We start from the raw sequence: 13,207 nt of genomic DNA, 5'->3' as shown, positions 1-13,207 counted from the left end.
CTTGAGCCATAGTAACTGCTACACTGCCATTCAGTCAGTGCTAAATGTCCATGGAATTATGAAAACAGTGACCAAACTCTCATCAGTCCTGCGGGTGTGGAAAGTGCTTCTAATTTGAAATGAAGTTCCAAAATTCTTTGAGTGATGATTCTGAAAAGGCACACCAAAGATTCTGCATAAAATGTTTTCAGCTCTCAGAGCAGACACAGGAAATTACTTTGGCTCAGAACATCTTGCATTAGAAAAATGTCCCCTTCCAGGTTGTTAAAATCAAGGATTGCTTTAAAAGAGCAAATCTGTTGAGAGGGAAAACCCTCAGGAATTTCTTTGCAGTTGACATAAGAACTACTAATGTGAAAAGTAATTGGGTATTTTGGAAGAGTCATAAAACAGTACAGTGTGAGCAGTATACACAAGAACAAATTTATTTTTTCATTTTTTCCAATTCCAGGACTATATATTGGCTAGAAAAAAGATAGAAGACTTTGATTCTGTGCAGAAAGGCAGCAACTAAATTCTGTTATAGGATTTAAAATATTTTGGGTCATCTTTAAGTGTTTTTCTCACCTCTTTTGGTGGAAATGGTGATCTGTGTCATTTTTTTGTCACAGGAGCAAGTTTTCTTAAGGAAAATATTTAATGATAAATACTAATATGTTTTATAAGTGTTGATCAGTGACAGGAAATTTGGGAAGTAATTCCCAATAACTCAGTCACTGCAGAGCTTATCCATTTGCCAAACGCTTGGTCACATCATTCTATCTTACACAACAGTGCTCTGCTCTCTCCAGAGCCTCACTAGAGAGAAGGAAACTCCTGGGCTGAGAAACCATGACTACATTGCCTTGGTTTTTAGGGAAGTCAATGTACATTTGATACATGGTAGGAAACACCAATGAGACTGCTCAAGTTTGAAGGCCTTTCTCTGGCCTTCTTCATCTTCCAATAAAACTCCTCTTGTAGACCAATATTAATGGATACTATGGGAAACAAAGGGGGAATATGGGTATCAGCATCCTGAATGAGATCAATAGTGATTCACTAAAATATGTAGAAATCAGCTTTTATATATGTGTAGAGTCCTACATGTTTTTCCTTTTTGTTTTTTTTTTCTTTTTTTTCCTGTGCTGACAGGAAAAGCTGACAGGTGCTGACAAATTTCTAGATATGGGCTTTTTTTTACATTATGCCTGCACAGTAGATCCAGGTGCTGGTATCCTGGTGGTCTTAACTTCATGTTAGGATGAGACCCATCTTCGTTCATGGTCCCTCGTACTTCTGCTCTTTCCCAGTTTCCCTGCAGAAGGTGTTGGATACCTTGATCAGCAGCACATTTCACATGGCTGCACATCCCCTGTCTGCTGGATGCTGGCAGGGGAGACCTAGAAGTTGTGCCATAGCTTACATTTGTCAGTAGTTTGGTCAAAGGCACCCTTTAAAAATAATCTATGGATAGAATGTGGATGGTAATGCACAGGTTCTGTTAAAATGTCCACACTACACAGTGAGATTTATCAAAAGACAAGAGTTTGTAATACCAAAAATTGTTTTTTTCTAGCAACCTGTTCTCTGAAAAAATAATATGAGCAATTATAAACTGGTTTGTACTCTTTGACATAAGGGGATTTTTTTCCTCTTTTTCAGTAAAAAAGTTTAACTAACTGAAGATATCTCAGGGTATCTAGGTTTTTAAAATGTAAATCAAATGTAATTTATTGTGTTGGAGATGGAGATCAGTCATAAATCCCTATTTCAAATGCAATCTCATACTGCCATGTAGAAGTGCCATTGATTATTGAGCACCCAATCTGTGCTTGACACTGTTAACTTATATACAAGCAGTATATTTCACCTGCAATATTCCTTGGTCTTGATATTAAGAAATGATGAAGTATTTAAGTTTCATAGCAGCAGAGTTAAGCTTTAGATTAGATAATATCTTTAAAGATTTAGATTAGATAATATCTTTAAAGATTTCTGCATAAATGCTAAAGAATGGAATTTGAAAAATATTTAGTGTTTTTACTGTAGGGGTTGCTTTGATCTTTGATCTACAAACATATTGTATTCTTGAGAATTGATTCTGTGAGATTGGACATGCTATCTTGAAATTGCAGCATATTGCACTGAATATTTTGAAAAAGTCTCTGCTTATTGTGTGAGATTTCCCCATTTATGTAGTGGCTAAAATAAATTGTATATTATTAATCATGCCACTTTTTTCATTAAAAAACCCCCAACATTTAAACATTAGTTGCTTATTAGCACAATTTCAGCAAGTAAAATTGCTTTAGATCAAAACTTACAATTTTTTTTCAAGTTCAGCATAATATTTCACTTTTTTAAAAAGCTTGTTCTAATTAAGCAATCATATGTAATTGTAGCTGGTGAATCAAAATAACATTTTTGTTGGAATGATATACAAAGCATTATACTGGCTCAGGGGAAGATTAGACTGATAGCAAAATATTACCAGTCTTTTTAATTCCCTTGTTCCAGAAAGTTTTTTCTGAGGTGTTGGAAAAACCATTGTACAGGTTTTTAATACAGTAGAGTCTTACTTATAGAAATGTTCAATATATAATACTGTAGCCAATACTACAGCAGATTAAGATTGCTATATATTATAAACATATATAATGATTATATATTTTAGCAGACATCTGCCTTAAATTTCAGTCACAGTCATGAAAAGGTATTTGTCACCAAATACAGCTCTCAGCCAGATGAAATGCCATCTCTTCCATTAGTCCACATCAACATTCAGGATACAAGTACAAATGCCATTCATTGTAATTCATACAGGTGCTCCCTCAGTGGCAGACTGCTCCGTGTCTTGGGGGACCTTGGAAGGAGGAGGGTGCATGTCCTAGCCTTTTGTTTATCAGATTAATTACAGTGCATCAAATCAATTACAATGCCAGTTTTTATCAAAGTTTGCTGTAGAAAGAAGCAGAAGTTCCTTGGGTAGACAAACCTGGTAGACAGGACCTACATTGTGCATGCTAATGAACATGAGACCACCTGCATGGAATCTCTGGGTGCTCTGCAGCATGTGTGACAAGGACAGTGGTGATACAGCATATGGTGGCCTTTATTTCTCACCTGAATTTTGGGAGACAGGCTTGAAGATTAAAAAAAATGTAAAAAGGATAAATATTGCTATTAAAAAATAGAAATTCTTCCTTTCCCCAAATAAATATGAACTTTTGGGTCCTGTCTTCACTGTTCCTTCATTTCTTTTTTGCAGTGCGGTAGCAAGACCTCATTTTGCAACCTAAAGCATATGTGGGCAACAGTAGGCAGGGAACTGTTCACAATGTCATTTAATTTCCAGACTTCAGCTATGATATTTGTTTCAAAATTATGGTAACAATGTCTTAATAATATAAATAATGCCTAATATTAGGCTTGAAGACATGTGCTCAGTTAATGCAGCTGAAAAAATGATATCAATCAATCAATGAATATTTTAATTAAATTTGAGGGGAAAATTCAAAACAACAGCACTAGCACTGTACACAAAGTCTATTGTAAACAGGTCATTCAAGAGTATAAATTTATTATACAGATGGAATGTTTTAGCAGCAATTTATCAAAAGCTTTCAGTAATACCTTTCACTAAGTTTTATAAAATATTCTTCAGTCATTTCAGAGTATTTGAAGTTTGTCCAAAAAGACACTAAGACTAAATTATTTAGGGAAAGTGAAGGACTCAAATCATTCAGTAATCTCTCAATCTAAATTTTTGTAGCATATTAGATTAAAATAGCTCTAAATGATCCATTTGGGAACTGATTCATTAATAAATGCAGACTAATCCATCAAAAGGATAATGACTTTCTCTGAAGAGTCAAGTTTTTTTTTTACCCTGCATGCATCAAAATTCAATTTTAGCAAGGCTATGAAGCAAACAAATAGTATCTTGTATCACTATGCCTAGATTTCCTTTTTTTAGATAAGAACAATACCTGTTGGGCCAAACCTTCACCTCAAGTAAATTGTTATCTGCTCTACTAAGTCATGTAAGATGTTTAGCCGTCACTTTTTGACCATAAAATCATAATACAGAGACATCAACCACTTTTGGGCAATTTGAAGTCAAGTGTCCCATTAAAGAGCATCTGGAGAAATTAACTTAGTTTTTGGTGCACAATGATTTTTCTGTGACATCTTTCACCCTACAGTAATATGTGGTCCTGTTTTGAACAGCTTTTCTACTTTTCAGTTTCCAAAAGAATTTATTGCATTGAGGTGGGCAATGGCTAAAAGGTCATCACTGTTACCACTGTTAGTAGTTGAAAGATGGTGCCAATCATTTCTAGAATGTGACTTAAGCATTAGTTCTTCCAGTTCACATTCTCTGATAATCTCCCAATTAATTCTCTGTACACACAAGAGCTGTTTAGCAACAATAAAAATAATTTCTAAATTACTTCTTTAGTCTATGAAACTTCGTCCCCCACATCTTTTTTTTTTTTCCATGGTGAAATAAAACTGGAATTGGAAAGCTCTTTTACTGTAAAGGTATTATAACAGTCTGATGTTATAACAGCTTTTACTGTAAAGCTATTATAACAGTCTGATGGGTATAAGACAGGTGGGCTGGGACCTCTCCTCTGACATTGACTGACATTAAAAATAATTTTTCTTTTTACCAGGGTAGAAAGTAACTATTTTTATTCCCAATGCTTTTTTCTTTTTTCTTTTCCAAACAGTGTTTATTGTATACCAGAACAGAATGGCTCCACCAAGTTCCAGTAGGAAAGCAACCCATGCTGTCATATATTACAAGCTGCTGATATTACTCCATACAGCAGTTATGCACTAGTTATGCACTAGTTTTGAGCTCAGTCTTGTGGGTTTACAACCTTTTCTATATTTAGTTTCATGATTTCCATGTTTCAGTCAGTTCAACTGCCTGCAGAAACTGCAGAACCAATGACTTTTATGAAATCTGTGACTGTTGGTCTAGAATTTAGGAAAGTTGTGTTTTGCCTTGTTTTTCCAGGCAATGGACCTGATGGAATGTTAGTCTTAGTGTACTGTATGACCAATCAGATCACCAGGAGTATCTCAGACCTTTGATTATGAAAATTTTGAGTATGAACCTATAGGCTGTGTCCTGGAGAAGTCTGGTAAATAAAAAGTTTTTAAAAATTAGTTTTGAAGTGAGGTGTGGTTTTTTTTATCATGGTTCAAAACGTGTCAGAGAAATTGTTCAAGCTGTATATATATGAAGTCAAAACTGGCACTTGCACTATAAAAATGTGTCTCAATTGAATGTGCTGTGGCAGAAATTCAGGATCAGTATCTTTCTCAATATGTGTCTGCACATGAGGAATGAGAACCAGCTTCAGCTTTCCACAAAAATCTCTCAGTTTTTCTTGAACTTCATCTTCTTTACAGGACTAAAACTCTGTGTCAAACAACAGGCCTATTTCATATCTCAGGCAAGTTGTTGAGGCATGGGAAATTTGAATCTTTCCCATTTACATTTGAAATCCTCATGCTGATAATAAACCCATGAACTCTAAAAAGATTTGATCACAGCTTGATGGCCATGACTTCAAATCTATCTGCTTATTCATATATGTGGCTTTCAGCCAGTGAAGAGTTGATATCTGAATAGTGAGAATTGCATGGGTTGCATCTTGGGGACCTTGGCATGGAGTGTGTAACAGTGGCAGAAGTTTATTCTGATGGGGTTTCCCACTTGTCTGGAAAATCAGTGTCTTCTCAGGACTTTCTTTATAATGCAGCATAGCAGTAGTGAAACCTCGAAGTTTTCACATTTTCAATTCTCTTGGTCTTTTTCAGTACTTTGTATGGATTTCATTCATATTCAACATTAGAAATATTGTTTTAAGAAATTCTAATGGAAAAAAAGAGTGGACTTTTTGAGAAACTTAAATTCAGACTTCTGAAAAAGCTCACCCCAAGATTTCGGTGCTGAAATATGGTATGCAGATGCATTATATAATACTTAGACTGGAATATTTCTAACTATGAATGGCAGCTTCTGGACTGATACAAGCACATTTTATGTTATTTTTTGGTCCAAAATAGCTTCTGTTAGAATTGGAACAAAATATATATAGTCAATCATAAGCAGGAAAATAGGAAAGGGAAGGGAGAAAACCAGCTGCTCCTTGCAGAAACAGAGCATGCAGTGTGCTAGTAGACACCTGTTTCCAAAATAGTTCATTATGGCACAGTTTGGGACTGCCTGATGTCTAATTATACACTAACTATAGACACTGGTGGTCCAGGACTGAATCCAATTCAGTGGGAAAAAATCTACCTTGCTTACTATGTTTTCTTCATAGGAGAAATGGAATGGCAATTAACAGCATGTGAGCCCAGGCACCTGATGGCTTTTTCTGATGTGGCATTGTAGTGCTTGAGGGGAAGAAACCTGATTCTGGGGTGGATGTGTGAGCATTTTTGTTTAAGTTTAGTAAGATAAAACAAAGTGATGGTGATTTGTATAAGAAAAAAATTGTGGTTCCCCTAATGAAGCACAGGTGAGTTTGGCTCACTAGGACAAGGGATCCCCAGTCCTGATGAAAGCTGTCAGTACTATCACTTCTGCAGATGCACACAGAGCAATGCTCAGTTCTGTAATCATACAGTGCAGGACAAACTTCTTAAGTGGGCAAGACAATACATTAAAAATCAGGTGAGTTTTCTGTTTAGTTTCACAGCCATAACTTATTTTTAAATATTTGGGAAATACTTCATCACATAGTTAATCCGAGTAGAATAAAGTGTCACTGCCACACTGAGTTATTAAGCTTTAGTCTAAAAAAGATTTGTGAGAGAAGTGTCTATGATAAGGTGCAGAAATTTATGTGCATAGTTATTCTGTTGTCTAGTATTGTGCTGTTCACAGCTGTATGGAATAATTAGGCACAAAGCACTGCCAATGTATCTTGAGTACACCTAACATTATCTGGCTGAGCTGGTGATGATTCTTTCCTTTAGAGTGATCACAGCTACCTGCCTAGGTTGTAGATTGAAAGTGCTGCTCAACCTTCTGGCTTAGTTACAGACTAAGAAGATGATAATCAGTCTTGTTTTGTTTCAGGAGGGTACTTTTGGCTGGTACTGGACATCTGTAGGCTTCTCTCTTTTGAGAAAAATACTGGTAGGACTTTAAAGAGTTAAATAGCACATATATTTGCGAAAGACAGTATTTAGGGAGGTTTTTAATACTTGGCTGGTTACTCAGAACAGTTTATTACTTGCTTTAAAGGCAAGAAATCTTGCTGTTCTTCAGGTAGTTGTGGGGAGGTGAGTGTGAAGCTTGGAAAATGGAGCATGTGTGCCATTTAAAGACACCTTCCAGAAGACATAAACAACTAGTGGTTAATTTTTTGTGCGAAATCCAGGGTAATGATAATAAAAAGCCAAGAGGAGCTTTTGAACATCTGCACTATTATCCAGGTCAGGGTAACATGACTGAGACCCTTTGATGTACAGGCCTGACTAGAAATATCATAATAGCAGCTCTTGTAGCAGAAATATACAGCCTTTATCTTGCATGGAATAGTGAGTTATCTGAGAGTGAGGAGAGGATAAATTAGCCCTGTACTTTCGGCCCTTGCAAAAAGGCTGTGTAGCATATGTGACAATAATTCCTGGTACCTCAAGGCAAGATTTACTCAATGTACTTTTGGCCTTCCTAGTCACTATGAAACCAACTGGTAAGATGACTGGAATCAGAAATTCCAGATGCCTCTCTACACCAGTTATAGGGCTTTGACTCCAGCTCTGTAGTACTCTCCTTTGTGAAGTCACTGCTGATAATGTCAGGTTTGTTAACCTCACCTTAAATGAGGGCAGAATATCTTTTGGTGAGTACTGCTGAATCACAATAGCCTACATGAAATGATTTTCATTTCACTGGGCAATGAATAGTTTTACTCTCTCCTTCTACATATTTCAGTATGCGAAGATTCATTCCAACACACAATCACAGCTTGCCTGGGTTTTCTTAATTGAAGAACACCCCATGCAAAAAGTCATTTAGGACTGTAACAGATGCATTGCTTTATTTAGGCAAAAGCAGTCTTGTTATCTGTCATTTTGTGGCTGATGTGAAAGCTCTGAATGGAGTGTTGGCATTATCTGTTTGACAATGATTTGATGCAATGCTACACTGTGCTATAAATTAGTGTCAAGAAGCAAAATGCTAATGATAAAGGCCCCTCTATGCACTGGTGACTTAAATAGCATGTTTCTTTTAAATTCAACAGTGACTCACTCTCTTTTAAATAAAACCCCTCTGAGCTATTTAAATGATGCCATGAAGTTCTAGTGCATATTTCCTTTGATTCTGAATACTTTGGTGTTTACTTGAATAACTTTCAAAATAATCTTTTGAGCATTGTACTGAGCAATACCTTGAAACCTATTGCTTTGTGTAACCAGATATTTTTTCAAAGAAATATTTAATTATCAAGTAAAAGGGTGGAACTCTGTTTGCTCATTTTCTACACTAAATGGAATTGAAGCTGACAGTGGTTTTCTGTACTTTCTCGGAGATTATACCAGACCTAGGCGAAGTCCTGAGCACCATTTTAAATGTTCTTATCACCTTTTAGGACTCTCTCTCATGTAATTGAATTGGTATTGACTAGAGAGAATTTCCCAGGATTGATGGAACCATTTTGCTCTTGGATGCCTTGACCCTTCAGGCACACACTAACTGAGCCCTACTAAATTCAGCGGCACCATCACAGCTTAATTGGCTGGGGATTCAGATACATGAATTAGGAGGATCTTCTTTGCTCCAGTTTTGTGCATTGATGAACGCTGCTGATGACATATAAGTTTTTCTCCAAGTTTCAAATGCAAAGTACAAGTTCTTTTCATCCAGGGAAATATGTCAATGTATCAGCTTTCTGCTGCTATTCTCATCCCTACACACACATACTGGGCGCTCTCAAAGCTCTTTTGGATTGAAGTAATTCCCAAGACAGTCACTTCCAGGCTAGACATACATAGCTGAGGAATGACAAAATTTGTGTCATTTGCTTCTTTGCAGTTTCATATCAACAGATTTTTTTGTTAATGCCTGCAGTTAAATAACCTAAATCATTCTCATAGCGTCCATACCAAAAGTAAAAGGATCAAAGGATGAATACCAACTACTGGGCAAGTACACAGTACAGGTTCTGTTTATGGAGCAGGGCAGTTTTCACTCCAGAGCTCTCCTTTCTATTTAATGTTCACTTAAGATAATTTTTATACATTGAACATAAAGTTGTCTTCATGATTGCTGAATTCAAATAATATATTAGGAAGAAACAAAGAAATATAAGGGAGTATCTGTTCAATGGCAGGGAAGGTAGACAGAGCGGGGCCCATGAGCAGCTGAATTTGTCAGCATTAGGAAGATGTTTACAAAAAATGGTAAGGAAGAGAAGATAGGCGAGGACAAAAAGAAAGAAATTAGGAAGAGATAGTATAAGAGAGGAAAATCAAGGGAACAGGAGATAAAAGGTGTAACAGAAGAGCCATACATAACAAATCCTCAGATCCCTTAGAGTGGCTGCTCATGATGACTCTTGTGTTTAACACTCCACCTCGATTATGGAACTCTAGCAGCAACCCTGTTGTCTTACTGTTGTCACTAGAGGCAAAATACAGACACTAAGATGTTCATTTAAGGGAAAGAGATAATAAATGGGTCCATTCAGGACAAGGGATTGAGTTGTATTTCTTCTCTTGGGTTTTTTTACTCCCACAATCTTGTTTTTCTCCCTAGATTCATACACAGTTGTCACACCCAGCACTTCCAACTTTGTTTTCCCATTGCTTTGTCAATAATTTTTGCACAGCATTTTGACTAAATCAAACCCAAAACTTGGAGATGTGGGACAGAGGACTCACTCCACTCCCAGTGCAGAGGCAAAGGAAATTAGCACACTTCCCTTTGTCCTTCCACTCTTAGTAACTCTCAGAAGATGACAATTGCTTCCCCACACTCCCACATTAGAAAACTTTACCTAAGCGTTTCCCCAGATGATCCCCTTCTTTTCCACAGGTTCACCAGGCTGCTGGAGCGGCTGGCGGCTGAAGAGGACTTTCCATCGCCTACGTGCATGCGGACTACTGTCGACGTGGTGAACGCACTGCGCACGTTCCTCTCTGGCTTGGCGAGGATGATGTACACCTTGGGCACAAACATGCAGCCAAGGGCCACCGTGGCACTCAGACTCACTGAGAAACACATGGTGATTATCTTGTAGTTGCTTCCAAAATATATTGGCACAAAAGCCAGCCAAATGATGCAGGTGGTATACATGGTGAAGGCAATATATTTTGCTTCGTTGAAATTAGCTGGGACGTTTCTTGTCTTAAATGCATAAAAGGTGCAGCTCAAAATTAATAACCCATTATATCCAAGGGGAGTCACAACACCCAAGTTGGTGGTGTTACAAATCAGGTAGACCTCTCGGATGCTTGGGTAATCATGCATTATGTCTGGTGGCTCCATTATAAAGAGGGCAACTATGATGCCTAACTGTATACATATCAAGATAAATGCAATAACCAGCTGGGCGCAGGCACTCATGAACCTAGGTTTCTTTGTACAGATTTTCTTCTTGCTTCCAGCCAGGATTCTTGCAATGCGGTTGGTTTTAGTTACTAAAGCAGAATAGCTCATAGCGGGTGAGAGGCCGATGCCGATTCGCTGAAGGTAACAGTAAATCTGTTGAGGTTTTGCAATCAGACAGAAAGTGCACAAGTAACCCAGGCAGATGCCAGCCAGAATGATGTAGCAAAGTTCTCGGCTGGATGATTTGACCACTGGAGTGTCACGGTACATTATGAACACGATTGTAACAAACAGTGTGGCCAACAGACCCAGGCATGCAAAAACTACGGCTGCAATTGGTTCGGGATCGCCCCATCTGAGATACTGGACTGGGATGAGGTCACAACCTGCAGAAAAAGAAAAAGAGAAAGGTAAACTGAAGTATGTAGATGTGTGATTCTTTAATGGTAGTTAGAGGTTTTCCTGGTATTTCTCTTTTTTGTTTTTGAGGAAGCTGTCATTGTGTGGAGTGTAGGCTCAGATTGTGTTAAAATAATGTCAGTATCATGGCACAATAAGTACATTTCAATGACAGCTTTTTTCAGTAGTACACTTTATCTGGAATAGAACATGACCAGGCTGGTTAAGATAAGTCACCTCTTACAGTGCAAATTTGCTCTTTAAATTCTATGAAATATAGGAATTTGTGAACAAATTTCTGCAACAAGTTGCACTACTTCAGTATAAAGTGCTTCAGAGTTTTCTGCATGCTATTTGCACATAAATGACTAGATGTCAATCCTACTAAATATACTGTACACCGTGAAGGATATTGGTATTTGCTTAATGATTGTGGAGAGAAATCTTGTAAATTTTGACTGTCAAAAAAAAGAGACAGTTTCTCAGATTTGCTACCTTTTTTCTAACAAAAAATTTCTAGAACTGGAGTTGTAATAGGTAATTTGGAATGGCACACTGTACTCACTTCTTTTTCTGACATTCATCCTTCTGAAATTTCTGAAAAATTAAAACCTAATCTAACTTGTGAAATAAAATTGAAGTTAATAAATTAGCAACAAAGCTAAATTAGCAGTGTAACCCATTTAAGGACACTTGTTTTTCAGTTTTGCATAGGTTTTAGTAAATCATTCGATGCATCTTGGTCATAGCAAGTCAAAAAGTCTTTTAATTCTACAGTGAACAGATCAATAGACAGGAGTAAAAAACTGTCAGAAAACTTGTTGCTGTCATCCCTTCTTCTTCCCTCCTTTGGGTATGCACTGTCAAGGCTGGATAGATATTTTTGCATTCTGGCCAGTCTATGGTCTCTTCCAGGATTTCTGGGCAAACATAGTTGTTGTGTTGCTGACTACAGCCATAAGCATCCATCCTTGCATTTTATTTCCAAAAAACTGAATCTCCTGTTCAGGTCCTTTGACCTTGCTTGTTTTCATGACTTTCACGCAAGATGCAGGTGGGTTCTGTGTCCTGTGGCACCAGAGTATGTTATACCAGTGACTACCAGCAAAAGAATTGTTCTCTACTTCCCATCAGCAGGTGATACACAGGCACTTCCTGGGAAGCAGGGCTTCAGTAAATGTAGCAGTTTCTCCAGAACAAAAATGTCAAAACGAAAAATGTACACACCCACACCTTTCTCTTAGGTTTTATTGCTGAGCAGACATCATATGGTACAGGATATCCTTTTGGTCAGTTTGGGTCAGCTGTCCTGGCTGTGCCCCCTCACAAGATCTTGCTCATACCCAGCATACTGGTGAGGGAGGAATGTTGAAGAGACAGCCTGGAAAAATGGCTGCTGTGTTATCAATGTGTCTCTAGCTACCACTGCAAAGCCCAGCACTGTGAGGGCTGCTATGGGGAAAATGAACTCCATCTCAGCTGGACCCAGTAATAACAAAGGGGAGGATCTTGGTGTTCTGGAGTGTAACTTCCTGAAAACAGTGGCATTGCCAGCCAGGGCAGGATAGCAGGGAGTGGATGATGGAATGGAAAAAATGCATTTCTCCATTACATGTGTTTCTCCTATACATGTGTTAAGCTTGGTTGCAAAATCTAAATTAATTCAAAATATTGTGGTTTTTGTAATCATGTTGCTGTCTCCTGGTTAGGTCATGTAGGGGAGTGTCATTCTGACTTGTGGCTTGTGACAAGGCACTTCACCCTGTGAAGATGGAGTGCCACGTGCTCACATCTGCATTTTCTGCAGTGAGGGTAGTTAGGACTGTCTGCTGGATATTTGGATGACAAGAAATTTCAATTAATTAGGCAACCTGGCATCTCAATGTGTTGATGAGCAGGAGTAAATGTAGATATCATGACTATAATTTAGGAATTTCTACATGGGTAATCTATTGTATGCTTTTTCCCGTATTTTATGTTGGGTTTAGAGTTTTCCAAATGTGCCACTAACATTCTTAGTGGCAAAAATCATGAAACAGTATGGTTAGATATTAGGCCTAACTCCTTTCTTCTCCAAGTATCTTTGCATTCTGTATGCCTACAGAAATAATATTTTTGAAGATATAATACCTTCAGTCAGGTGGCAAAAGTACAAGGCAGATACTTCTGTGTTCTTGAAGTGAGTGGAAAACTCAGTAGGACTGGGGTCAATGAGTCTTGACATTAGTGCATTAAAAT

At 37.6% G+C, this 13,207-nt stretch overlaps 1 protein-coding gene across 6 annotated transcripts in view; it reads right to left on the bottom strand.

The window, feature by feature from the left end:
- The window catches only part of GRM5 (glutamate metabotropic receptor 5), a 245,793-nt gene that overhangs the window by 18,654 nt on the left and 213,932 nt on the right, over positions 1-13,207 (bottom strand). For all 6 annotated transcript variants that reach the window (XM_077174005.1, XM_077174007.1, XM_077174008.1 and 3 more), the window contains one exon: positions 10,017-10,956. In XM_077174005.1, coding sequence (XP_077030120.1) covers positions 10,017-10,956 — 940 coding nt within the window. The remainder of the gene's footprint in view (positions 1-10,016; positions 10,957-13,207) is intronic.

This window comes from Agelaius phoeniceus, chromosome 2 (genome assembly GCF_051311805.1).
Source record: "Agelaius phoeniceus isolate bAgePho1 chromosome 2, bAgePho1.hap1, whole genome shotgun sequence".
NCBI classification, from domain to species: domain Eukaryota; kingdom Metazoa; phylum Chordata; class Aves; order Passeriformes; family Icteridae; genus Agelaius; species Agelaius phoeniceus.
Note: the sequence above shows the minus strand (reverse complement) of the source record. Positions and strands in the feature narration are given on the sequence as shown.